The 25940-nt window shown below is 38.2% G+C and overlaps 1 protein-coding gene across 1 annotated transcript; it reads left to right on the top strand.

The window, feature by feature from the left end:
• Window positions 1-24522: 24522 nt before the first annotated feature.
• Window positions 24523-25503, top strand: Or6c215 (olfactory receptor family 6 subfamily C member 215). Its single transcript, NM_001001362.1, is given in 1 exon segment — window positions 24523-25503. A coding segment is annotated over 1 exon segment (981 nt).
• Window positions 25504-25940: the final 437 nt, after the last annotated feature.

Here is a 25940-nt window from a genome sequence, read left to right as displayed (position 1 = left end):
AGACAAAGACAGACATTAACTCAGAGTAAAAGGCTGGAAAACAGCTTTCCTAGCAAGCTTTTGTCTGAAGAAGCAAGCTGCAGTACCCATTATTATATCAAATAAAATCAATTTTCAATCAAAAGTCATCAAAAAGGATAAGGTAGGACACTTCATATTTATCAAAGGAAAAATCAACCAAGATGAACTCTTAATCCTAAATATCTATGCTCCAAATAAAATGGCACCTACATACATAAAAGAAACCTTACTGAAGCTCAAAGTACACATTGCACCTCACAAAATAATAATAGATTTCAATACCCTACTCTCATCATTGGACAGATCATGGAAACAGAAATTAAACAGAGACATAGACAGATTAAGAGAAGTCATGAACCAAATGAACTTAACAGATATTTATAGAACATTCTATCCTAAAACAAAAGGATATACCTTCTTTCCACCACCTCAAGGTACTTTTTCCAAATTTGACCGTATAATCGGGCACAAAACAGGCCTCAACAGATACAGAAAGATAGAAATAATCCCATGCGTCCTATCATACCACCACGGGCTAAAGCTGGTGTTCAATAACAACAAGGAAAGAACGCCCACATATACATGGAAGTTGAACAATGCTCTACTCAATGATAACATGGTCAAGGAAGAAATAAGGAAAGAAATTAAAGACTTAGAATTTACTGAAAATGAAGGTACAACATACCCAAACTTATGGGACATGATGAAAGCTGTGCTAAGAGGAAAACTCATAGCTCTGAGTGCCTGCAGAAAGGAACAGGAGAGAGCATATATCAGCAGCTTGACAGCACACCTAAAAGCTCTAGAACAAAAAGAAGCAAATATACCCAGGAGGAGTAGAAGGCAGGAAATAATCAAACTCAGAGCTGAAATCAACCACGTAGAAACAAAAAGGACTAAATAAAGAATCAACACAACCAAAAGCTGGTTCTTTGGGAAAATCAATAGGATAGATAAATCCTTAGCTAGACTAACCAGAGGACAGAGAGTGTATGTCCAATTAACAAAATCAGAAATGAAAAGGGAGACATAACTACAGAATCAGAGGAAATTTAAAAAATCATCAGATCCTACAACAAAGGCCTATATCCAACAAAACTTGAAAATCTGGAAGAAATGAACAATTTCCTAGGCAAATATCTGGAAACAAAGTTACATTAGGAGCAGATAAACCATTAAAACAACCTCATAAGTCCTGAAGAAATAGAAGCAGTCATTAAAAGTCTACCAACCAAAAAGAGCCCAGGACCAAATGGGTTCAGTGCAGAATTCTATCAGACCTTCATAGAAGAACTCATAACAATATTATCCAAACTATTCCACAAAGTTGAAACAAAATGGAGTGCTACCGAATTCCTTCGATGATGCCACAATTACTCTCATACCTAGACCACACAAAGACCCAACAAAGAAAGAGAACTTCAGACCAATTTCCCTTATGAATATTGATGCAAATATACTCAATAAAATTCTTACAAACCGAATCCAAGAAAACATCAAAACAATCATCCATTATGATCAAGTAGGTTTCATCCCAGGTATGCAGCGATGGTTTAGTATACTGAAAGCCATCAATGAAATCCAGTATATAAACAAATTGAAAGATAAAAACCACATGATCATGTCATTAGATGCTGAGAAAGCATTTGACAAAATTCAACACCCCTTCATGATAAAAGCCCTGGAAAGAACAGGAACTAAAGGCCCATACATAAACATAGTAAAAGCCATATACAGCAAACCAGTAGCTAACATTAAACTAAATAGAGAGAAACTTGAAGCAATCCCACTAAAATCAGGGACTAGACAAGGCTGCCCACTCTCTCCTACTTATTCAATATAGTTCTTGAAGTCCTAGCCAGAGCAATCAGACAACAAAAGGAGATCAATGGGAAATAAATTGGAAAGGATGAAGTCAAAATATCACTATTTGCAGATAATATGATAGTATATTTACATGACCTAAAAAGTTCCACCAGAGAACTACTAAACCTGATAAACATCTACAGCAAAGTGGATGGGTATAAAATTAACTCAAATAAATCAGTAGCCTTCCTCTACACAAAAGGGAAACAAGCCGAGAAAGAAATTAGTGAAATGACACTCTTCTAATAGTTCCAAATAATATAAAAAAAACTTGGTGTGAATTTATCCAAGCAAGTGAAAGATCAGTATGATGAGAATTTCAAGCTTCTGAAGAAAGAAATTGAAGAAGATCTCAGAAGATGGAAAGATCTCCCATGCTCATGGATTGGAAGGATTAATATAGTAAAAATGGCCACTTTATCAAAAGCGATGTGCAGATTCAATGCAATCCCCATCAAAATTCCAATCAAATTCTTCATAGAGTTAGACAGAACAATTTGCAAATTCATCTGGAATAACAAAAACCCCAGGAGAGCAAAAACTATTCTCAACAATAAAAGGACTTCCAGTGGAATCACTATTCCTGAACTCAAGCAGTATTACAGATCAATAGTGATAAAAGCTGTATGATATTGCTACAGAGACAGGCAGACAAGTGGAATAGAGTTGAAGACCCAGAAATAAACCCACAGACCTATGGTCACTTGATGTTGACAAAGGAGAGAAAATGATCCAATGGAAAAAAGATAGCACTTTCAGCAAATGGTGCTGGTTCAACTGGAGGTCAACATGTAGAAGATTGCAGATCGATGCATGCTTATCACCCTGTACAAAGCTTAAGTCCAAGTGGATCAAGGATCTCCACATCAAACCAGATGCACTCAAACTAATAGAGAAAATGTGGAGAATAATCTCGAACACATGGGCACTGTAGAAAATTTCCTGAACAAAACATCAATGGCTTATGCTTTAGGATCAAGAATCGTCACATGGGATCTCATAAAGCTACAAAGCTTCTGTAAGACAAAGGACACTGTTATTAGGAAAAAATGGCAACCAACAGATTGGGAAAAGATCTTTAGCAATCGTAAAAGTGATAGAGGGCTTTATCCAAAATATAGAGAGAACTCACGAAGTTAGACTGCAGAGAGACAAATAACACTATTAAAAACGGGGTTCAGGGCTAAACCATGAATTCACAGCTGAGGAATACAGAATGACTGAGAAGCTCCTAAAGAAATGCTCAACATCTTTAGTCATAGGGGAATGCAAATCAAAATAACCTGAGATTTCACCTCACACCAGTGACAATGGCTGAGATCATAAATGCAGGTGATAGCAGATGCTGGCGAAGATGTGGAGAAAGAGGAACACTCCTCCATTGTTGGTGGAATTGCAGACTAGTACAACCATTCTGTAGATTCTTCAGAAAATTGGACATTGCACTACGTAAAGACCCAAGTATACCACTACTGAACATATACCCAACAGATGCTCCAACATATAACAAAGACACATGCTCTACTATGTTCATAGCAGCCTTATTTATAATATCCAGAAGCTGGAAAGAACCCAGATGCCCTTCAACAGAGGAATGGATACAGAAAATGTGGTACATCTACACAATGGAATACTACTCAGCTATCAAAAACAATGACTTTATGCAATTCATAGGCAAATGGTTGGACCTGGAAAATATCATGCTTAGTGAGGTAACCCAATCACAGAAAAACACAAATGGATTGTTGGGGAGAGGGCGGTAATGTATGGAGGATGGGGAGGGGAACAACCATTATAGAAGGGGAGGGGTAGGGGCTAGGGGGATGTTGGCCTGGAAACTGGGAAAGCGAATAACATTTGAAATGTAAATAAGAAATACCCAATTTAATAAAGATGGAGGAAAAAAAAGGGAAAAAGTTCATGAGGCCATAAGGGTAAAAAAAAAAAAAAACCTGAAACACAAAACTACAGAAGTAATGAAAATTCATGTTACAGAAATGAAAGTAAAGAAGTCAGTAAATCTTTTTTAAAAAGGAAGGGGGCAAGAATACCCTTAGTAGGGGATAGGGAGGTAAAGTTTAGAACAGAGGCTGAAGGAACGCCCATTCAATGCCTACCCCACATTTGTCCCATACATATACAGCCACCAAACTCGATAAGATTGATGAAGCAAAGAAGTGCAGGCTGACAGGAACCGGATGTAGATCTCTCCTGAGAGACACAGCCAGAATACAGCAAATACATAGGCGACTGCCAGCAGCAAACCACTGAACTGAGAATGGGACCCCCATTGAAGGAATCAGAGAAAGGACTAAAAGAGCTTGAAGGGGCTTGAGACCCCATATGAACAACAATGCCAACCAACCAGAGCTTCCAGGAACTAAGCCACTACCCAAAGACAATATAAATGGACTGACCCTCGGATCCAACTGCATAGGTAGGAATAAATAGACTAATAAGGGCACCAGTGGAAGGGGAAGCCCTTGTTCCTCCCAAGGGTGGATTCTTGTGGGGAGGGCACTATTGGGAGGGGAACACCCATATGGAATGGGAAGGTGAGGGGTTAGGGGGATGTTGGTATGGAAACCGGGAAAGGGAATAACATTTAAAATGTAAATAAGAAATACTCAATTTATAAAGATGGAAAATAAAATGGAGTACAGAGCTAAACAAAGAATTATCAGCTGAGGAATATCAAATGGCTGAGAAGTACCTAAGAAATGTTCAGCATCCTTAGTTATCAGAGAAATACAAAATCAAAACAACCCTGAGATTACACCTCACATAAACTAGAATGGCTAAGATAAAAACCTCAGGTGACAATAAATGCTTGTGAGCATGTAGGGAAAGAGGAACACTCCTCCATTGTTGGTGTGATTGCAAACTGGTACAACCACTCTTGCATGTAGTCTGGAGGTTTCTCAGAAACGTGGACATTGCACTACCTGGGGAGCCAGCTCTACTTCTCTTGGGCGTATACCCAAAAGATGCTCTAACATAAAACAAGGACACATGATCCACTATGTTCATAGCAGCATTATAAATAATACCCAGAAGCTGGAAGGAACTCAGATGCCCTTCAGCACGTGAATAGATACAGAAAATATGGTATATCTACACAGCTATCAAAAACAATGACTTCATGAAATTCATATGCAAATGGATGAACCAGAAAATATCCTGAGTGAGCTAATCCAATCGGAAAAACACACACTCTCTGATAAGGGCATATTAACCCCAAAGCTCGAATTACTCAAGATATAATCCACAGACCACATGAAATTCAAGAAGGACATTCAAAGTGTAGATACTTCACTCCTTCTGAAAGGGGGGCAACAAAAATATTCATAGGAGAGTATATGGAATCAAAGTTTGGAGCAGAGACTGAAGGAACGGCCATTCAGAGCCTGCCCCACATGGGTATACAGCTCGCATATACTCAGGCACCAAAACTAGATAAATTTGATGAAGCTAAGAAGAATATGCTGACAGGAGCTTGGTATAGCGGTCTCCTGAGAGGTACAGCCAGAGTTTGTCAAACACAGAGGCGAATGCTAGCAGCAAACCATTGAACTGAAAATGAGATGCCAGTTCAAGGAATTAGAGAAAGGATTGAAAGAGCTGAAGGGGCTTGCAACCAGATAAGAACAACAATGACAACCAGTTAGTGCTCCCAGGGATTAAACCACTACCCACAGACTACTTATGGAATGACCCATGACTCCAGCTGCATATGTAGCAGAGGATGGCCCTGTTGGGCACCAATGGAAGAAGATGCCCTTGGTCCTGCCAAGGCTAGACCCCCCAGTGTTGGGGTATGATGGGGGAGCAGGAAGGGTGGGCAGTTATGGAGGGGAACACCCCATAAGAAGGGGAGTAGAATGAGTTAGTGGGCTTATGTCCGGGAAACCGTGAAAGGGAATAACATTTGAAATGTAAACAAAAAAAAATCCAATAAATAAAAAGTAAAACAATTTCAAAATGGTAATTGAATTTTCTGGACAAATAATTCAGAGCTAATTTAGCAGTAAAATGTTTCTCTTAAAATTATAGATTGTCGACAGCAGCTCTCTGCTCCCAGACCCGGTGAGAGAGAGACCCAACCGCCTGGTCAGGTGGGCACTCCTGAGGCTGCAGAGCGGAAGAGACCACCAACACTGCTCACCCCTGCCCACATCCCTGGCCCAAGAGGAAACTGTATAAGGCCTCTGGGCTCCCGTGGGGGAGGGCCCAGGAGCGGCAGGACTTCTGCGCCTGAGACACCGCCGCCGGAACCTGAAAGAAACAGACCGGATAAACAGTTCTCTGCACCCAAATCCCGTGGGAGGGAGAGCTAAACCTTCAGAGAGGCAGACAAGCCTGGGAAACCAGAAGAGACTGCTCCCTGCACACACATCTCGGACGCCAGAGGAAAAAGCCAAAGACCATCTGGAACCCTGGTGCACTGAAGCTCCCGGAAGGGGCGGCACAGGTCTTCCTGGTTGCTGCCGCTGCAGAGAGCCCCTGGGCAGCAACCCACGAGCGAACCTGAGCCTCGGGACCACAGGTAAGACCAAATTTTCTGCTGCAAGAAAGCTGCCTGGTGAACTCAAGACACAGGCCCACAAGAACAGCTGAAGACCTGTAGAGAGGAAAAACTACACGCCGGAAAGCAGAACACACTGTCCCCATAACTGACTGAAAGAGAGGAAAACAGGTCTACAGCACTCCTGACACACAGGCTTATAGGTCAGTCTAGCCACTGTCAGAAATAGCAGAACAAAGTAACACTAGAGATAATCTGATGGCGAGAGGCAAGCGCAGGAACCCAAGCAACAGAAACCAAGACTGCATGCCATCATCGGAGCCCAATTCTCCCGCCAAAACAAACATGGAATATCCAAACACACCAGAAAAGCAAGATCTAGTTTCAAAATCATATTTGATCATGATGCTGGAGGACTTCAAGAAAGACATGAACACACTTAGGGAAACACAGGAAATCATTAATAAACAAGTAGAGGCCTACAGAGAGGAATGGCAAAAATCCCTGAAAGAATTCCAGGAAAACACAATCAAACAGATGAAGGAATTAAAAATGGAAATAGAAGCAATCAAGAAAGAACACATGGAAACAACCCTGGATATAGAAAACCAAAAGAAGAGACAAGGAGCTGTAGATACAAGCTTCACCAACAGAATACAAGAGATGGAAGAGAGAATCTCAGGAGCAGAAGATTCCATAGAAATCATTGACTCAACTGTCAAAGATAATGTAAAGCGGAAAAAGCTACTGGTCCAAAACATACAGGAAATCCAGGACTCAATGAGAAGATCAAACCTAAGGATAATAGGTATAGAAGAGAGTGAAGACTCCCAGCTCAAAGGACCAGTAAATATCTTCAACAAAATCATAGAAGAAAACTTCCCTAACCTAAAAAAAGAGATACCCATAGGCATACAAGAAGCCTACAGAACTCCAAATAGATTGGACCAGAAAAGAAACACCTCCCGTCACATAATTGTCAAAACACCAAACGCACAAAATAAAGAAAGAATATTAAAAGCAGTAAGGGAAAAAGGTCAAGTAACATATAAAGGGAGACCTATCAGAATCACACCAGACTTCTCGCCAGAAACTATGAAGGCCAGAAGATCCTGGACTGATGTCATACAGACCCTAAGAGAACACAAATGCCAGCCCAGGTTACTGTATCCAGCAAAACTCTCAATTAACATTGATGGAGAAACCAAGATATTCCATGACAAAACCAAATTTACACAATATCTTTCTACAAATCCAGCACTACAAAGGATAATAAATGGTAAAGCCCACCATAAGGAGGCAAGCTATACCCTAGAAGAAGCAAAAAACTAATCGTCTTGGCAACAAAACAAAGAGAATGAAAGCACACAAACATAACCTCACATCCAAATATGAATATAAAGGGAAACAATAATCACTATTCCTTAATATCTCTCAATATCAATGGCCTCAACTCCCCAATAAAAAGACATAGATTAACAAACTGGATACGCAACGAGGACCCTGCATTCTGCTGCCTACAGGAAACACACCTCAGAGACAAAGACAGACACTACCTCAGAGTGAAAGGCTGGAAAACAACTTTCCAAGCAAATGGTCAGAAGAAGCAAGCTGGAGTAGCCATTCTAATATCAAATAAAATCAATTTCCAACTAAAAGTCATCAAAAAAGATAAGGAAGGACACTTCATATTCATCAAAGGAAAAATCCACCAAGATGAACTCTCAATCCTAAATATCTATGCCCCAAATACAAGGGCACCTACATACGTAAAAGAAACCTTACTAAAGCTCAAAACACACATTGCACCTCACACAATGATAGTGGGAGATTTCAACACCCCACTCTCATCAATGGACAGATCATGGAAACAGAAAGTAAACAGTGATGTAGACAGACTAAGAGAAGTCATGAGCCAAATGGACTTAACGGATATTTATAGAACATTCTATCCTAAAGCAAAAGGATATACCTTCTTCTCAGCTCCTCATGGTACTTTCTCCAAAATTGACCATATAATTGGTCATAAAACGGGCCTCAACAGGTACAGAAAGATAGAAATAATCCCATGCGTGCTATCGGACCACCACGGCCTAAAACTGGTCTTCAATAACAATAAGGGAAGAATGCCCACATATACGTGGAAATTGAACAATGCTCTACTCAATGATAACCTGGTCAAGGAAGAAATAAAGAAAGAAATTAAAAACTTCTTAGAATTTAATGAAAATGAAGATACAACATACTCAAACTTATGGGACACAATGAAAGCTGTGCTAAGAGGAAAACTCATAGCGCTGAGTGCCTGCAGAAAGAAACAGGAAAGAGCATATGTCAGCAGCTTGACAGCACACCTAAAAGCTCTAGAACAAAAAGAAGCAAATACACCCAGGAGGAGTAGAAGGCAGGAAATAATCAAACTCAGAGCTGAAATCAACCAAGTAGAAACAAAAAGGACCATAGAAAGAATCAACAGGACCAAAAGTTGGTTCTTTGAGAAAATCAACAAGATAGATAAACCCTTAGCCAGACTAACGAGAGGACACAGAGAGTGCGTCCAAATTAACAAAATCAGAAATGAAAAGGGAGACATAACTACAGATTCAGAGGAAATTCAAAAAATCATCAGATCTTACTATAAAAACCTATATTCAACAAAATTTGAAAATCTTCAGGAAATGGACTATTTCCTAGACAGATACCAGGTATCAAAGTTAAATCAGGAACAGATAAACCAGTTAAACAACCCCATAACTCCTAAGGAAATAGAAGCAGTCATTAAAGGTCTCCCAACCAAAAAGAGCCCAGGTCCAGATGGGTTTAGTGCAGAATTCTATCAAACCTTCATAGAAGACCTCATACCAATATTATCCAAACTATTCCACAAAATTGAAACAGATGGAGCCCTACCGAATTCCTTCTACGAATCTACAATTACTCTTATACCTAAACCACACAAAGACACAACAAAGAAAGAGAACTTCAGACCAATATCCCTTATGAATATCGACGCAAAAATACTCAATAAAATTCTGGCAAACCGAATTCAAGAGCACATCAAAACAATCATCCACCATGATCAAGTAGGCTTCATCCCAGGCATGCAGGGATGGTTTAATATAAGGAAAACCATCAACGTGATCCATTATATAAACAAACTGAAAGAACAGAACCACATCATCATTTCATTAGATGCTGAGAAAGCATTTGACAAAATTCAACACCCCTTCATGATAAAAGTCCTGGAAAGAATAGGAATTCAAGGCCCATACCTAAACATAGTAAAAGCCATATACAGCAAACCAGTTGCTAACATTAAACTAAATGGAGAGAAACTTGAAGCAATCCCACTAAAATCAGGGACTAGACAAGGCTGCCCACTCTCTCCCTACTTATTCAATATAGTTCTTGAAGTTCTAGCCAGAGCAATCAGACAACAAAAGGAGATCAAAGGGATACAGATCGGAAAAGAAGAGGTCAAAATATCACTATTTGCAGATGATATGATAGTATATTTAAGTGATCCCAAAAGTTCCACCAGAGAACTACTAAAGCTGATAAACAACTTCAGCAAAGTGGCTGGGTATAAAATTAACTCAAATAAATCAGTTGCCTTCCTCTATACAAAAGAGAAACAAGCCGAGAAAGAAATTAGGGAAACGACACCCTTCATAATAGACCCAAATAATATAAAGTACCTCGGTGTGACTTTAACCAAGCAAGTAAAAGATCTGTACAATAAGAACTTCAAGTCACTGAAGAAAGAAATTGAAGAAGACCTCAGAAGATGGAAAGATCTCCCATGCTCATGGATTGGCAGGATTAATATAGTAAAAATGGCCATTTTACCAAAAGCAATCTACAGATTCAATGCAATCCCCATCAAAATACCAATCCAATTCTTCAAAGAGTTAGACAGAACAATTTGCAAATTCATCTGGAATAACAAAAAACCCAGGATAGCTAAAGCTATCCTCAACAATAAAAGGACTTCAGGGGGAATCACTATCCCTGAACTCAAGCAGTATTACAGAGCAATAGTGATAAAAACTGCATGGTATTGGTACAGAGACAGACAGATAGACCAATGGAATAGAATTGAAGACCCAGAAATGAACCCACACACCTATGGTCACTTGATTTTTGACAAAGGAGCCAAAACCATCCAATGGAAAAAAGATAGCATTTTCAGCAAATGGTGCTGGTTCAACTGGAGGGCAACATGTAGAAGAATGCAGATCGATCCATGCTTATCACCCTGTACAAAGCTTAAGTCGAAGTGGATCAAGGACCTCCACATTAAACCAGACACACTCAAACTAATAGAAGAAAAACTAGGGAAGCATCTGGAACACATGGGCACTGGAAAAAATTTCCTGAACAAAACACCAATGGCTTATGCTCTAAGATCAAGAATTGACAAATGGGATCTCATAAAACTGCAAAGCTTCTGTAAGGCAAAGGACACTGTGGTTAGGACAAAACGGCAACCAACAGATTGGGAAAAGATCTTTACCAATCCTACAACAGATAGAGGCCTTATATCCAAAATATACAAAGAACTCAAGAAGTTAGACCGCAGGGAAACAAATAACCCTATTAAAAAATGGGGTTCAGAGCTAAACAAAGAATTCACAGCTGAGGAATGCCGAATGGCTGAGAAACACCTAAAGAAATGTTCAACATCTTTAGTCATAAGGGAAATGCAAATCAAAACAACCCTGAGATTTCACCTCACACCAGTGCGATTGGCTAAGATCAAAAACTCAGGTGACAGCAGATGCTGGCGAGGTTGTGGAGAAAGAGGAACACTCCTCCATTGTTGGTGGGATTGCAGACTGGTAAAACCATTCTGGAAATCAGTCTGGAGGTTCCTCAGAAAATTGGACATTGAACTGCCTGAGGATCCAGCTATACCTCTCTTGGGCATATACCCAAAAGATGCCTCAACATATAAAAGAGACACGTGCTCCACTATGTTCATCGCAGCCTTATTTATAATAGCCAGAAAATGGAAAGAACCCAGATGCCCTTCAACAGAGGAATGGATACAGAAAATGTGGTACATCTACACAATGGAATACTACTCAGCTATCAAAAACAACGAGTTTATGAAATTCGTAGGCAAATGGTTGGAACTGGAAAATATCATCCTGAGTGAACTAACCCAATCACAGAAAGACATACATGGTATGCACTCATTGATAAGTGGCTATTAGCCCAAATGCTTGAATTACCCTAGATCCCTAGAACAAACGAAACTCAAGACGGATGATCAAAATGTGAATGCTTCACTCCTTCTTTAAATGAGGAAAAAGAATACCCTTGGCAGGGAAGGGAGAGGCAAAGATTAAAACAGAGACTGAAGGAACACCCATTCAGAGCCTGTCCCACATTTGGCCCATACATATACAGCCACCCAATTGGACTAGATGGATGAAGCAAAGAAGTGCAGACCGACAGGAGCCGGATGTAGATCGCTCCTGAGAGACACAGCCAGAATACAGCAAATACAGAGGCGAATGCCAGCAGCAAACCACTGAACCGAGAATAGGTCCCCTATTGAAGGAATCAGAGAAAGAACTGGAAGAGCTTGAAGGGGCTCGAGACCCCAAAAGTACAACAATGCCAAGCAACCAGAGCTTCCAGGGACTAAGCCACTACCTAAAGACTATACATGGACTGACCCTGGACTCTGACCCCATAGGTAGCAATGAATATCCTAGTAAGAGCACCAGTGGAAGGGGAAGCCCTGGGTCCTGCTAAGACTGAACCCCCAGTGAACTAGTCTATGGGGGGAGGGCGGCAATGGTGGGAGGGTTGGGAGGGGAACACCCATAAGGAAGGGGAGGGGGGAGGGGGATGTTTGCCCGGAAACCGGGAAAGGGAATAACACTCGAAATGTATATAAGAAATACTCAAGTTAATAAAAAAAAAAAAAAAAAAAAAAAAAAAAAAAAAAAAAGAAAACATCATGTCAAGTAAGGTAACCCAGACACAGATTAGCAAACATGGTATGTACTTATAAGTGAATATTAGTTATGTAGTACAGGATAATCTTGCTACAATCTACAGACCCAAAGAAGACAAGCAACAAGAAAGGCCCTAGGGAGGATGCTTGTATTACACTGCAAAGTGGAAATAAAAGAGAAATCAGGGGTGAATGGAGAAAGAGGTTTGGGTAGGAGAGGAGTTGGATAGGTAAACAGGAGGATTTAACTTTGCGTAAGGATGAAGGGAAAGATAACTGCAAGAAAGAACCAGAATTGATTCGGGTCACCATCTCTGGGAAGATTTAGAATCCTAGGAAAATGGAACCTCATGGAAGTCTATGAGGGTGACCCAAGCTAAGATTCTGTGCATTAGAAGATAGAATCTGAAACAGCCACCTCATACCAGCAGCCAAGACTTCCAAAGGAATGATGAAAACACCAACCCAGCCAAACACTTTGACCCACAATTTTTCCTGCCTACCATATGTGCATGGATAAAGAGAGAGCAGAAATTTATGCAATGCTCAAGCAATGACTAGGCTACTCTGAGAACCATGTTATAAGAGAGAGCATATCCCTGAAACTATGAATGATATTTTGCTATACTTGTAGACATTGGCCTAACATAACTCACCAGAGAGACTTCATCCAGCAGCTGGTAGAAACAGAGTTAGAGACCCATAGTCAAATAGTAGGCAGAGTTCAGGGCATCTTGTGGGAGGGGGAGAAAACAAAAAAAAAAAAAAATTATAGATTGTCGAAGGAAAATATTCAAATATCATAAGAAATGGTATATTCTTAGAAAATGTTGCTGTAAATCTTAAATTATTCATGAGAATTCTCATCAACTCTTAATATTTTCATTCAGGCTACAAGATTAGGAAAACTGAAGATAGGGACTCATTCAGGTTTTGTGTGTGTGTGTGTGTGTGTGTGTGTGTGTGTGTGTGTGTGTGACAGAGTGGGTTATAATTAGGAAGTGACTCAATATATACTTAACCGATTAAACTGCTGTAAAGGGATCTAACAAATCAATTACATATGATTTTTTTCCACAAGAGTGCCTTTATAAGTGAGGGGGGAAAATCCAGAACATATTGGAATATGATTCAGAATCTGATGAGGATATTGCCTCTGCAAATCAGCACCACAGTAGAAGACTTAAATGAGAGCCCCTTTTGTAATATTCTATGCTCATATATTTCAACATATATTTCTGTATCAGATAAAAGTCTATATTAAAAAATTATGACACACTGTTTGAAAGTTAAAACAAATGAAAATAATTAATATTGAAAAAAGTTAAAAATATTAAGATTTGTTGCAATTCATTTGTATTCTGTTTTTTTAATCATTAAAGCATTACAATCTTTTAATTCAACATTTTAAATTTTAAGTCACAGAAAAAGGATGAAGGAAAATGATGAGATGCTTTGTTAATTATACCTGAAAACCTTTTCCATTTTTATATTAATCCAATGCCCACAATTGCTAATATATCTAAATACATTTCATTCATAAATTTTTTTCATTAATTAACTTACTTATTCACTTTAAGTCTCAGTTGCTGTTTCGCTTTCCTGGTATCCCCCTCACACAGGGTATTTCTCTACCTTGGCACATCAAGCCTCTGTAGGGCTAGGCACATCCTCTCCCACTGAGACCAGACAAGGTAGCAGCCAAAGGAACAGATTCCACGGACAAGCGACACTTCAGTTTCTGGGGAGCTACATAAAGACTGAGCTGCACATCCACTACATATGTGCTGAGGAATTAGGTTCAGTCCATGTATACTTTTTGGTTGGTGGTTCAGTCTCTGAGATCCCACAAGGGTCCATATTAGTTGACTCCTTGTTCTTCTGTGAAGGGCCCCTTTGAGGCTCACTATCATTCTCCCAACTCTTCCATAAGAGGCCCCATGTTCTACCCAATGTTTGCTTGTGGGTCTCTGTGTCAGCCTCAGTCAGCTGCTTGGTGGATCCCCTTAGAGGACAGTCATGCTCTGCTCCTGTCTGTAAGCATAACAGAGTATCATTAATAGTGTCAGGGATTGGTGCTTTTCCCTGTGATAGGTTTCAATTTGGTCTGGTTGTTGGTTAGCCATTCCTCAGTCTTTACTCCATCTTTGTCCCTGTATTTCTTGCTGACAGGGCAAAATTTGAGTTGAAAGTTTTGTGGGTTGGCTGGTATCCTTATCTTTCCATGTGGGATATTGCTGGCTACAGGAAATGGCCTCTTCGGGTTCCATATACCTACTTCTATAAATCTTATCTATAATCATCCCTATAGACTACTGGGAGGCTCCCTAACTCCAGGTATCTGGCATGGCCTAGAGATACCTAGATCCCTAATAACCCCTGCTCTCCATTCATTCTCCTGGCCATCTGGCCCTCTATCCTGCCTCCTTCTACATCCAATCCTGAACCCCTCCCTCATTCCCCTCTCCATCCCTACTCCCAAACAGATCCTCCATCTGACTCCCTTCTATGACTATTGTATTCCCCCTAAGTGAGATTCAAACATCCATACTTGGGCTTTCCTTCTTGTTTAGCTCTTCAAAATTGTGGAGTATAGCATGAGTATCCTGTACTCTGTGGCTAATATCCACTTAGGAGGATATACCATGCATGTCCTCCTGGGTCTAGGTTACCTAAGTCACAATAATGTTTTCTAGTTCCATTCATTTGGCTGCAAATTTCATGATGTTCCTGTTTTAATAGTTGAGTAGAACTCTGTTGTGTAAATGAACCACATTTTCTGTATTTCTTCAGCTGAAGGTCATTTTGGTTGTTTCCTGTTTCTGACCATTATGAATGAAACTGCTTTGATAATAGTGAAGCACATGTCCTTGTGGTTTGGTGGGACATCGTTTTGGTATTAGCCCAAGAGTGGTGTAGCTGGGTCTTGAGATAGGACTATTCCCAGTTTTTCTAATACTTTTTCTTCATCTATGGGATGAAACCTTGTTGATTATGGTGGATGATGTATTTGATGTCTTCTTGGATTTGATTTGTGAGTATTTTATTGATTATTTTCATCAAAATCCATAGGGAAAATTGGTCAGAAATTTTCTTTCTTTGTTGAGCCTTTACATGGTTTAGGTATCATGGCGACTATAGCCTTTTAAAATGAGTTTAGCAATGTTCTTTCTGTTTCTATTTTGTGGAAAAGTTTGAAGAGTATTGGCATTAGGTCTGCTTTGAATTCCGGTAGAATTTCTTTGCTAAAACCATCTGGCCCAGGGCTTTTTACAGTTGGGAGATTTTAATGACTGTTTCCATTTCCTTAGAGGTTATAGGGATATTTAAATAGTTTACCTGATTCTGATTCAACTTTGGTAAATGGTAGCTATTTAGAAAACCATCCATTTCTTTTATATTTTCCAATTTTGTGGAGTATATGCTTTGGAAGTAAGACCTAATGATACTTTGAATTTCTCCATTGTCTGATCTTATTTCCCTCTTCTTATTTCTGATATTTTTGATTTGGAAAATATCTCTTAATTTTGCTAATAGTTTGTCTACCTCATTGATTTTCTCAAAGAACAAGACATAGTTTTTGCTGGTTCTTTGTATTATTCTCTTTGTTTCTAAAGGACTGATTTTAGCCCTACGTTTGCTTTTTTCTGCCATCTACTCCTCTTGGTTTTATTTTTGTCTTTTGTTCTAGCAATTTCAGGAGTTCTTTTAAGTTGCTCGTATGAGATCTCTCTAACCTCTTTATGAATATGCGTTCTGAACTTTCTGCTTTTACAATGTCCCATAAATTTGGTATGTGGTGCCCTCATTTCCATTGAATCGTAGATTCTTTAATTTCTTTATTTCTTCTATGACCCAGTTATTATTGAGTAGAGAGTTATTCAGTTTCCACTAGTTGATAGGCTTCCTGTTGTTTCAATTGTTGAATTCCATCTGTAAACCATGGTGATCTGATAAGACACAGGGGGTTGTTTCAGTTTTGCTGTATCTCTTGAAGCTTGCTTTGTGATTGATTATACTGTTAATTTTGGAGAAAGTTCTCTTAGGTGCTGAGGAGTTAGTATATTCTTTTGTTTTAGGGTGAAATGGTATGTATGTTTGTATGCATGCATGTATGTATGTATGTATGTATGTATGTATGTATGTATGTATGTATCTATCCATCATCTATCTAATTGATCATCTTTCTGTTAGGTCTTTTTGAATCAGATACTCTGTTATTTCATATTTTTCTGTTTAGTTTCTGTCTGGAGGACCTGCTCATTGGTGCAAGTGGAGTGTTGGAATCTCCCACTCTTTTTTTATTTCTTATTACACTTTTAAAATTTTATTAGATATTTTATGTTTTTATACTTTAAATGTTAGTATCCCCTTTCCCCCTCCCCGCTTTGAGGTTTGATGTGCAATAATTTAAGCTTCAGTAGTGGTTTTTATTTTATATATATATATATATATGTATATATATATATATTTACAGATATAGGTGCCCTTGCGTTTGATGCAGAGACGTCCAGAACTGAGACATTATCTTGGTAGATTTTTTTTCCTTTAATAAGAATGAAGTGTTCTTTTTCATCTCATTTGATTAAATTTGGTGAAAATCTATTATATATCAAAATGGCTACTCCAGGTGGCTTCTTGTGTCCATTTCTTGTAAAACCTTTTTTCTAGCTCTTTACTCTGAGGTAATGTCTATCTTTCTTGCTGAGGTGCATTTCTTATATAGAACAGAATAATGGATTTTGTTTTCATATCCATTCTATTAACATTTGCATTTTTATTTGGAATTTGAGTCCATTGAGAAGTATTAGACCAGAAATTGTTAATTGTTAACACCTTTTATTTTGATGTTGGTGTGTGTGTGTGTGTGTGTGTGTGTGTGTGTGTGTGATGTGTGCTTTTCTTTTTTTCATTCACTGATGTGGGGGTATGTGTTATTTATTTTCTGTGCTTTCTTGAGTATAGTTAGCCTCCAGAGGTTGGAGATATTCTTCTAGCATCTTCTGCAGAGCGGGATTTGTGAGTAGATATTCTTTAAATTTAGATTCGTCATGAAATATCTTGTTTTCTCCATTTATGGTGTTTGAAAGTTTTGCTGGGTATATTTGTGTGCACTGATATCTGTGGTCTTTTTTAAATTTTCAGGGAATCTGTCCAGGCCCTTCTAACTTTTAGACTCTCTGTTGAAAAGTCAGGTGTAATGATGATAGGTCTAACTACATGTTACTTGGCCTTTTTTCCCCTTGGAGCTTTTAGTATTCTCTCTTTTATCTGTATATTCAGTGTTTTGATTATTGTCTGGCAGGAGGATTATCTTTTCTCACTAAGAACCAACTTACCATGTCACCTTAAGTCACTGCATCAATGGCACATCCTCTCCCATTGAAGTCAGACAAGACAGCCTAGTTAGGGGAATCTGCAGGCAGCTAACAGAGTCAGGATAAGCCCCAGTTACATTTTCAGTTCTTGGGAAGTTTTACTCATTTCTGTCACATGTTTGATTGTATTTTTCTGCATTTCTTTAAAGGATTTATTTATTCCCTCTTTCAAAAGCCCTCTATTATCTTTATAAGTTTGGATACAGGTTATCATCTGTGTTTCAGCTGTATCTAGGACTTATAGAAGGATAGCTGGGCTCTGGTCCTACCATATTGCCCTGGTTCTTGAGGATTGTTTTCTTTCACTATCACTTAGCTATTTGATTGTCCCTGGCTTTGCTGAATGCTCTTAATGCCTTCAGGATGCCTTGGGGACATCATGCTGCTCACCTCTGCTGTTGTGCCCCAGGTGGACCCAGCAGGTAGGGGATTGGGTATGGTGGTTTAAAGTGGATATTCCTATGGCCCCAAAAGTCTTCTTGGAATGGCAGCCTGAATCCTGGGTCAGACCATGGAAGTCAGGGAATCACTAGGAACTCACCTTGGCTGGCTTAGCTCCAGATGGACCTGACTGGTAAGGGATTGCTGGGTGAAGGGTTAAAACTGGATCCCCTGCAGGTCTCCTCAGGAAAGCAGGACACTTCTGGAAGATTCACTGGGATGACAGGGAGAGTTGCAGGCAAGACAATAGAGTTCAGGGTACCATGCCTACCTCACCTCTGCTGACTGTGCTCTAGGTGAACCCTAATTTTTTTTAAATCTATAAAAACCAACTCCAGTGTTAAGGAAGATAGAAACCAAAATCCTAATTTGGCAGAATTGACTACTTCTTGGGAATAATCTAATTGCTGGGGACTTACTGAGTCATGTAGAGAAAAATTAAGTAGAAGCTAACGTTATAAAAACTAAGGTTTTTTTTTTTTAAATATATGTGACTTTACTTCTGATAGCAGACTGTATGATCAAGGCAACACTTTTTTTTTCAAATCAATATATTTTCTTTTTTAAAATGGATATTTTCTTTATAAACATTTTAAATATTATCTCCCTTTCTGGTTTGCCCTTGGGGAACCCCCTATCCCATCCTACTTCCTCCTACTTTCTTAAGAGTGGTTCCCCACCAACCCTTCCCCCTCCCTGCCATGGCATTACCCTACAGTGCATCAAGCCTTCACAGGACCAAGGACCTCTCGTCCCATTGATGCTCAACAAGACCATTTTCATCTACATATGTGGCTGGAGCCATGGTTCACTCCATGTATACTCTACTTGGCGGTTTAGGACCTGGGAGCTCTGGGGTGTCTGGTTAGTTGATATTGTTCTTTCTATGGGTTGCAAAGCCCTGCAGTACTTCAGTCCCTTCTCTACCCCCTCTATTAGGGACACCCTTCTCCATCCAATGGTTGGCTGTGAGCATCTGCTTCTGTATTTGTCAGGCTCTGGCAAAGTTTCTCAGGAGACAACTATATCAGGTTCCTGTCAGCATGCACTTCTTGGCATCCACAGTAGTGACTGGGTATATGGGATGGATCCCCATTTGTGGCAGTCTCTGGAAGGCCTTTCATTCAGTCTTTGCTCTACTTCACACTTTTTATTTTTATTTCCTCCTGTGAGTATTTTGTTCCCTATTCTAAAAAGGACTGAAGCATCCACATTTTTGTGTACTTTTTCTTGAAATTATTAACTGATGATTGTCTGCAGTTGAATTGAACTATACAGGAGAAGACTAAGCATACTTGAAGCAATCCCACGGAAATCACAGACAAGACAATGATGCCCACTCCACCGTTTCTATTCAAGATAGTATTAGAAGTACTAGCTAGAGCAGTAAGACAACAAAAGGAGATCAAGGGGATACAATTTGAAAAGGAAGAAGTGAAGGTATCACTATTTGTGGGTGACATGATAGTGTATATATGCAACCCCCAAAATTCTAGTTAGAGTGTCTACAGCTGATAAACAAAGTGGCTGGATATAAAATGATCTCAATAAATCAGTAGCCTCCTTTTATACAAATGATAAATGTGCTGAGAAAGATTGGTGAAAAAACAAACTTCTCAATAGTCACAAATAATATAAAGTATCTTGGGGTAACTCTTATTTTTTGTTTTTTTTTTAAATTATTATTTATTTATTTATTTTTACACTACAGATTTTATTCCCCTCCCAGTCCACCCCCCACCACTGTGACTGTACCATATCTCACACCTCCTTCTGCCACCCCATCTCCACAAGCATGTCCACACCCCATCCATCCCACCAGACCTCTAAACTTTCTGGGGCTTCCAGTCTCTTGAGGGTTACGTGCATCTTCTCTGACTGAACCCAGACCCAGGAGTCCTCTGCTACATATGTGTTGACGGCCTCATTTCAGATGGTGTGTGCTGCCTGTTTGGTGTTCTAGTATCTGAGAGATATTGGGGGTCCAGGTTAATTGAGACGGCTGAGGAAAAGGCAACATTTAATTTGGACTGGCTTAGAGTTAGAGGTTCAGAGGTTCAGTTCATTATCATCAAGTTCATCAAGAATGATAATATCTGGGGAAGCATGGTACAGGAGGAGCTGAAACTTCTATATCATGTTCTCAAGGGAGCTAGGAGAAGACTAGCTTCCAGGCAGCTGAGAGTCTTACAGTCCATGCCCACAGTAACACACTTCCTTTAACAAGGCTACATCTACTCCAACAAGGCCATACCTCCAAATAGTCCCTGGGCCAAGTATATGTGAACTATCACCATACACATAATTTTATTAATTGAAACATAAATTAGAAAAACTGTGAGCTGATACATAAGAGAATGTACAGGGAAAGTATGTCATCAGAATACACTAAAAGTCAAAGCTTCTTTTAAATATAAGAAATAAAATAAATGTATTATATGGTACAGTATCTCAATGAAGAACTACTCAATACAGATTCGAAATATATCAACAAATTGATTTGCTTCATAGGAATTATTCTTAAGCAAATGAGACAAGAAAAATGTTGTAGTATGGTAGTTGTCTTTTAAGGTCAATTGTTCTACATCAGTCTAAAACTTAAGATTCTCATTATGCCTAGTCACTAAACTAGTCTGAAACATACAATGTAGACCAGGCTTGCATTGAACACAGTACCACTTGCTTTTGCCTCCTCAGTGCTATGATTAAAGCACATTAAATTCTTTCTTCACCTTACATTTTCACTTTAATATCCACTTAAATAACACAGAATTATGGAGCCACAATTTCATAGATAAAATGTCGTGATAGTCAAATAGTAGAGAGATCAATATTCTGAAAGCAAAGATTAAGAACGTAAAAGAGGTGGTGTGTGTGTTTGTGTGTGTGTATGTGTGTGTGTGTGTTATCTATTCAGAAGATTATTTTTATAAAAAACATTTCTGTATTATACAATTAATAAGTCCCCCAGGAAATCATATATGTGGATCCTAGTTACACTGAGAATTCTCTATTCTTGTGAGATTTTTCTGTAGAATACTAAGAAACAAGAACTTGCTGGTATCATCAGACAGTAAAATTCTATATAACACTTTATGGAACATTCAGCAAGGTTTATAACAGTTGACCTGGGGGGAACTGTAGACTGGAGAATGATATGATAGACTTTCCATATAAATATGAAATAAATTAGTCAAAAATACTTCTAAGAGAACATTTATTCAGCATGTGTTTAGTGGTAGAATGAGGAATGTGTGGAGAAAGATGGATTATATATGCTTTGTATTCACAAGGATGATGGCTGTTTTGAAGTACAGAGAGCCTGCTCAAATTTGGGCAGAGAGCCTGTTAAGAAAAATGCTGAACAATAAAAGGGTTCGTATTTTTGCCATTTATATTTGATTTGTAGATAATTGTACAACATCAGTAGTCAATACAATCATGGTGTAAAATGGAAAGAAACATTGAATTTTTAATATTCTCTTACATTCCATTGAACAAACTGAACATAATTGTATTCCTTAACTTGTATATTTTATTCTGCAGGGAACTTTTAAAGCATGAGACTAAATACAAATGTGATTCTTGAGGCAGGAAAAGTCAATTGCAATGGAATTTTATTACATGAAGGTGTATTTGTACCAGTGTTTTCATTGTGATGACTTGGGTAAATGGGAACATCTGTAAGGTTTCACAGCCATCTAACATGCTCCTGTGAACTGGGCATTCTTGATCCAATAATTTAATAACAAACAAGAAAAATGCAGATCCTGTCTTTAATAAATCATGTTTGAGCTATTATTGTTCTTTTAATTATTCTGATTTACCTGCCTGGAATATTGTCTAATTCTTTTATTTACATTACATATATTAGGTAAGTTCTCTTAAAACCTCATGTCAGGGAGGCTGGGAAAATGTTTTCATTTGTTTTGGCTCTTTGTGTTTTTATTTTTTCTGCTTCTAAACAATACTACTTGCATTAGAAGTTGACATAGTTGAAATATTACTCTTAGTAGCCTCAGTGTAGAAGACATGATCTTACATGAAATCCATTTAAATTTCAATTTTAACTAGTGTTAAAAAGTAAAAGTAACCCAGGAAGAGATTTTTTCCCTTAGATTGTTTCCTACATCTTATTAGAGGAAGTGTGTATAACTTGGCTTTTAGTAAGAATTATTTTTCAAAGTCTGTCCAAATTCTTGATGCAATTGAAATTTCAGAGGCATGTCTTCTCAAACTAGTCTGTCTTCATTTCACCTCCTGTCTCAAACACAACCTGAATATAATTTTTATCTTCAAATTTCCTATCCATGAAAAATATGTAGAATATTGACAATAGGAATTTTTATATGAATAGATAGAGCAAAACCAAGCATTTCTACTTATTTAATTGCAAGGTGCCCTGATATTTAATATTATAATTGTGTTAGGGTGTCTTTATTTTCAACATTTTTTTCACCAGATTTTGCATCATCTACCGTAAATTGAAATTTGAGACCTAACCTTTTCTTTTCCTCTAGATCATGCTTTCTTAAAATACATTGTGCTCTTACTTGCTATTTAAGAAATGAGAATTTGTAATGAAGGCATATTCTGTATCAGTATTTCACATAATTTTTGCATTGTCCATTGACAGCTGTAGTTTTGATCATTTAGGTTTGTTTAATTTTTACTGTGAATTCTTCTAATTTAGACAGATACATTTAATTTTGGGCTGCTTTGAGTTTATTTCCCTTGACTTTAAATTCCTCTTCCCCTAAAAGCCTGAAAAACTGCTTCCTCTCTATTTATTAAATCACCACACTATACCCTACACTATTTAGCTCATAGAAAGGCAATCAGCTATTTCCAGCCATCTACATTAAAATTTGTAATAATATATGAGAGAAGTGGTACTTCAGGGAAATGCCATCAGAGAGAGGGTTTAGAAGACTTCAAAGGGGCACGCAATAGAAATTACTCTGAACTATCTGAAACTCAGAATCATTAACCACAAAACAAATTTTGTGCTGGGAGTGAAACTCCATAGTGCAGGAATTATTTAGCTGAGTAAGGCTCTGGGTTCTACACTAACAAACAAAAACAAACAAAAAACAAAACACAAAAATCCAAAAACCAGAAACTTTTGAGCTTGTTACTACTTAAATAAAATAGGTTATCATTTGGATAATCTAGATTTATTTCAATAAATATGGGTTTTGAAAGGCAAATGGGTCTTACTGTAAATATGTAGTAACATTTAATTATCCACAGATACAAACAGTATGTTGTATAGAAATAAACATACAACTTTTTAAGTCATGGTGTGGTTTCACATGTGTATTATGAACGTCAGTTTTCTAATCTTAGGACATATTAATTAGAACTGTTATTTCTCCTGACTGATTCTTCTTCCCCATTCAGTCTATTTTGAGCCAAAAGGCAGCAGCAGTTAACTGTACCTTGTTTGTTTGTTTGTTTTTGTTTCTTTCTAACATGTTTTATTTTCATTTTATAAACGTTATCCCCTTTCCTGGTTTCCCCTGCAAAAACCTACTATCCCATGTCCCCTTGCTTCTGTGAGGGTTCTCCCTCACTCATTCACCCCTCCCTCACACCCCACTTCCCTGATATTCTTCTACACTGGGGCATCTAGCCTTGACTGGAACTCTATCTTACAAACTGTATCTCACAGCTGTATATCACAAACGTTGATGGCACACTCTTGAGACTTGTAGTATCTTTCTTAATTTCAATTACTTTCAAGGCTCTAACAATGTGGACATGGACATCATCTTCCTAATCATGGATGCTTGCCTTTCTACTATTTTGAAAATTCTTCTCTTTCAATTTATTCTGTGTGAGAAAATTTCTCATCTTTTTAGTATTAAATCCTGTTTAGTTGAACAATATTGTTAGCTATTGAGGCCACTGTGAATAAAAGTGTTTCATAAAATTATTTTCTAATTTAGGTGCAAAGTAACTTGAGATATCAATGAGATTAAGCAATGTAAACTATTTAATATCATTGAAAAATATTTAAAAAAACTCTCATGAAATGAACACTATTAAAACTGAAAACTGTTTCAAGTGACTAACATGCTTTCACTAATTGGAACAGGTGTTGACTCACATCTGCACATGAGAAGAATATGAGTTCTTGTCAGTCAAGTAATGTGGACGGGCAAATGTTCATGGGAAGAACTGAAACTTGCTGATTAAAATATTTATGCATTAAGATTTTAAATACTAAATTTTTATGGCTATGAAAGAAGAAATATGTTTCACTAGATGTGATTTTGGTTTAATATCTTCTATAAATTTGTTAGAACAAAACAGAAATGAAGAACCAATCTGTGGAGATTGTGTTCATTTTGCTTGGACTGACAGATGACCCTCAGCTACAAATTCCAATTTTTCTGTTTCTCTTTTTCAATTACATCTTAAGTGTGATGGGCAACTTCATAATCATCCTTCTTACCCTGTTGGACCCCCACCTCAAGACTCCTATGTATTTCTTCCTCAGGAATTTCTCTTTCTTAGAAATTGCATTCACCACAGTGTGTATTCCCAGGTTCCTGATAAGCATTCTCTCAGGTGACAGAACAATTTCCTACAATGCTTGTGCAGCTCAATTATTCTTCTTTTTCTTACTAGGGGCCACAGAGTTCTACCTCCTGGCTGCCATGTCCTATGATCGCTATGCAGCCATCTGCAGACCACTGCACTACCCCATCATCATGAACAGCAAAGTGTGTCACCTACTTGTCCTCAGCTCCTGGGGAACTGGGTTTTTAGTCATCTTCCCCCCTTTGCTCTTGGGACTCAAACTTGATTTCTGTACTTCCAAAACAATAGACCACTTCCTATGTGACACTTCTCCTGTCCTTCAGCTGTCTTGCACAGACACACATTTCATAGAATTGATGGCTTTTGTCTTAGCTGTCATGACACTTGTCATCACCTTGATCTTAGTGATTCTCTCCTACATAGTCATCATCAAAACCATTTTAAAGTTCCCTTCAGCTCAGCAACGGAGAAAGGCCTTTTCCACCTGCTCTTCACACATGGTTGTTGTCTCTATTACTTATGGGAGTTGTATCTTCATGTACATGAAAACATCAGCCAAGGAGAGGGTGACCTTAAATAAAGGTGTAGCTGTGCTCAACACCTCTGTGGCCCCTTTGCTAAACCCTTTCATTTACACCCTAAGGAATAAGCAGGTAAAGGAAGCTTTAAAACATGTGCTTCAAAGATTTTGTTCTCTACAAAACAATGAGACAATGTTTAGACATGCTATTGAAACACCAGTAGTAAAATAGTCAGCAACTCTCAATTGCATTGTTTGTGATCTGAGGCATGTCACTCACTGAGTGTTTAAGGTACATTAAGTTTTTCCTTTCCAGATGTTTCCATAATCTTTAGTTCTGTGCATCTAACTAACAGGGGAGTGTGAGTATCTTCTCATAACAAAATTCTTAAATTACATGTATATAGATAAATTTTCTTCTTGTAGAATTTTATTTTCTATTTAACTTAAACTTGCTAGATTAACAAATTACTTAGGCTATTTTGGACATTGCAAAGGACAGAGAAAAGACAATTATTATAGAAAAATTGAAGTTGTCATAACAAATTAAAATTTTAGTATTTGAAAAATAAAAATAATTTTCTCAGATGAAAGATTACTCATGATGAACCTCGTGAAGTTAGCCAAGAAAATATTTAAGAATTCTATGACCAGTATAATAAATTATGC

The sequence above is a fragment of the Rattus norvegicus genome, chromosome 7 (genome assembly GCF_021556685.1).
Source record: "Rattus norvegicus strain SHRSP/BbbUtx chromosome 7, alternate assembly SHRSP_T2T, whole genome shotgun sequence".
NCBI lineage: Eukaryota > Metazoa > Chordata > Mammalia > Rodentia > Muridae > Rattus > Rattus norvegicus.
The sequence above is the reverse complement of the archived record's forward strand: the minus strand, read 5'-3'. Positions and strand labels throughout refer to the sequence as shown.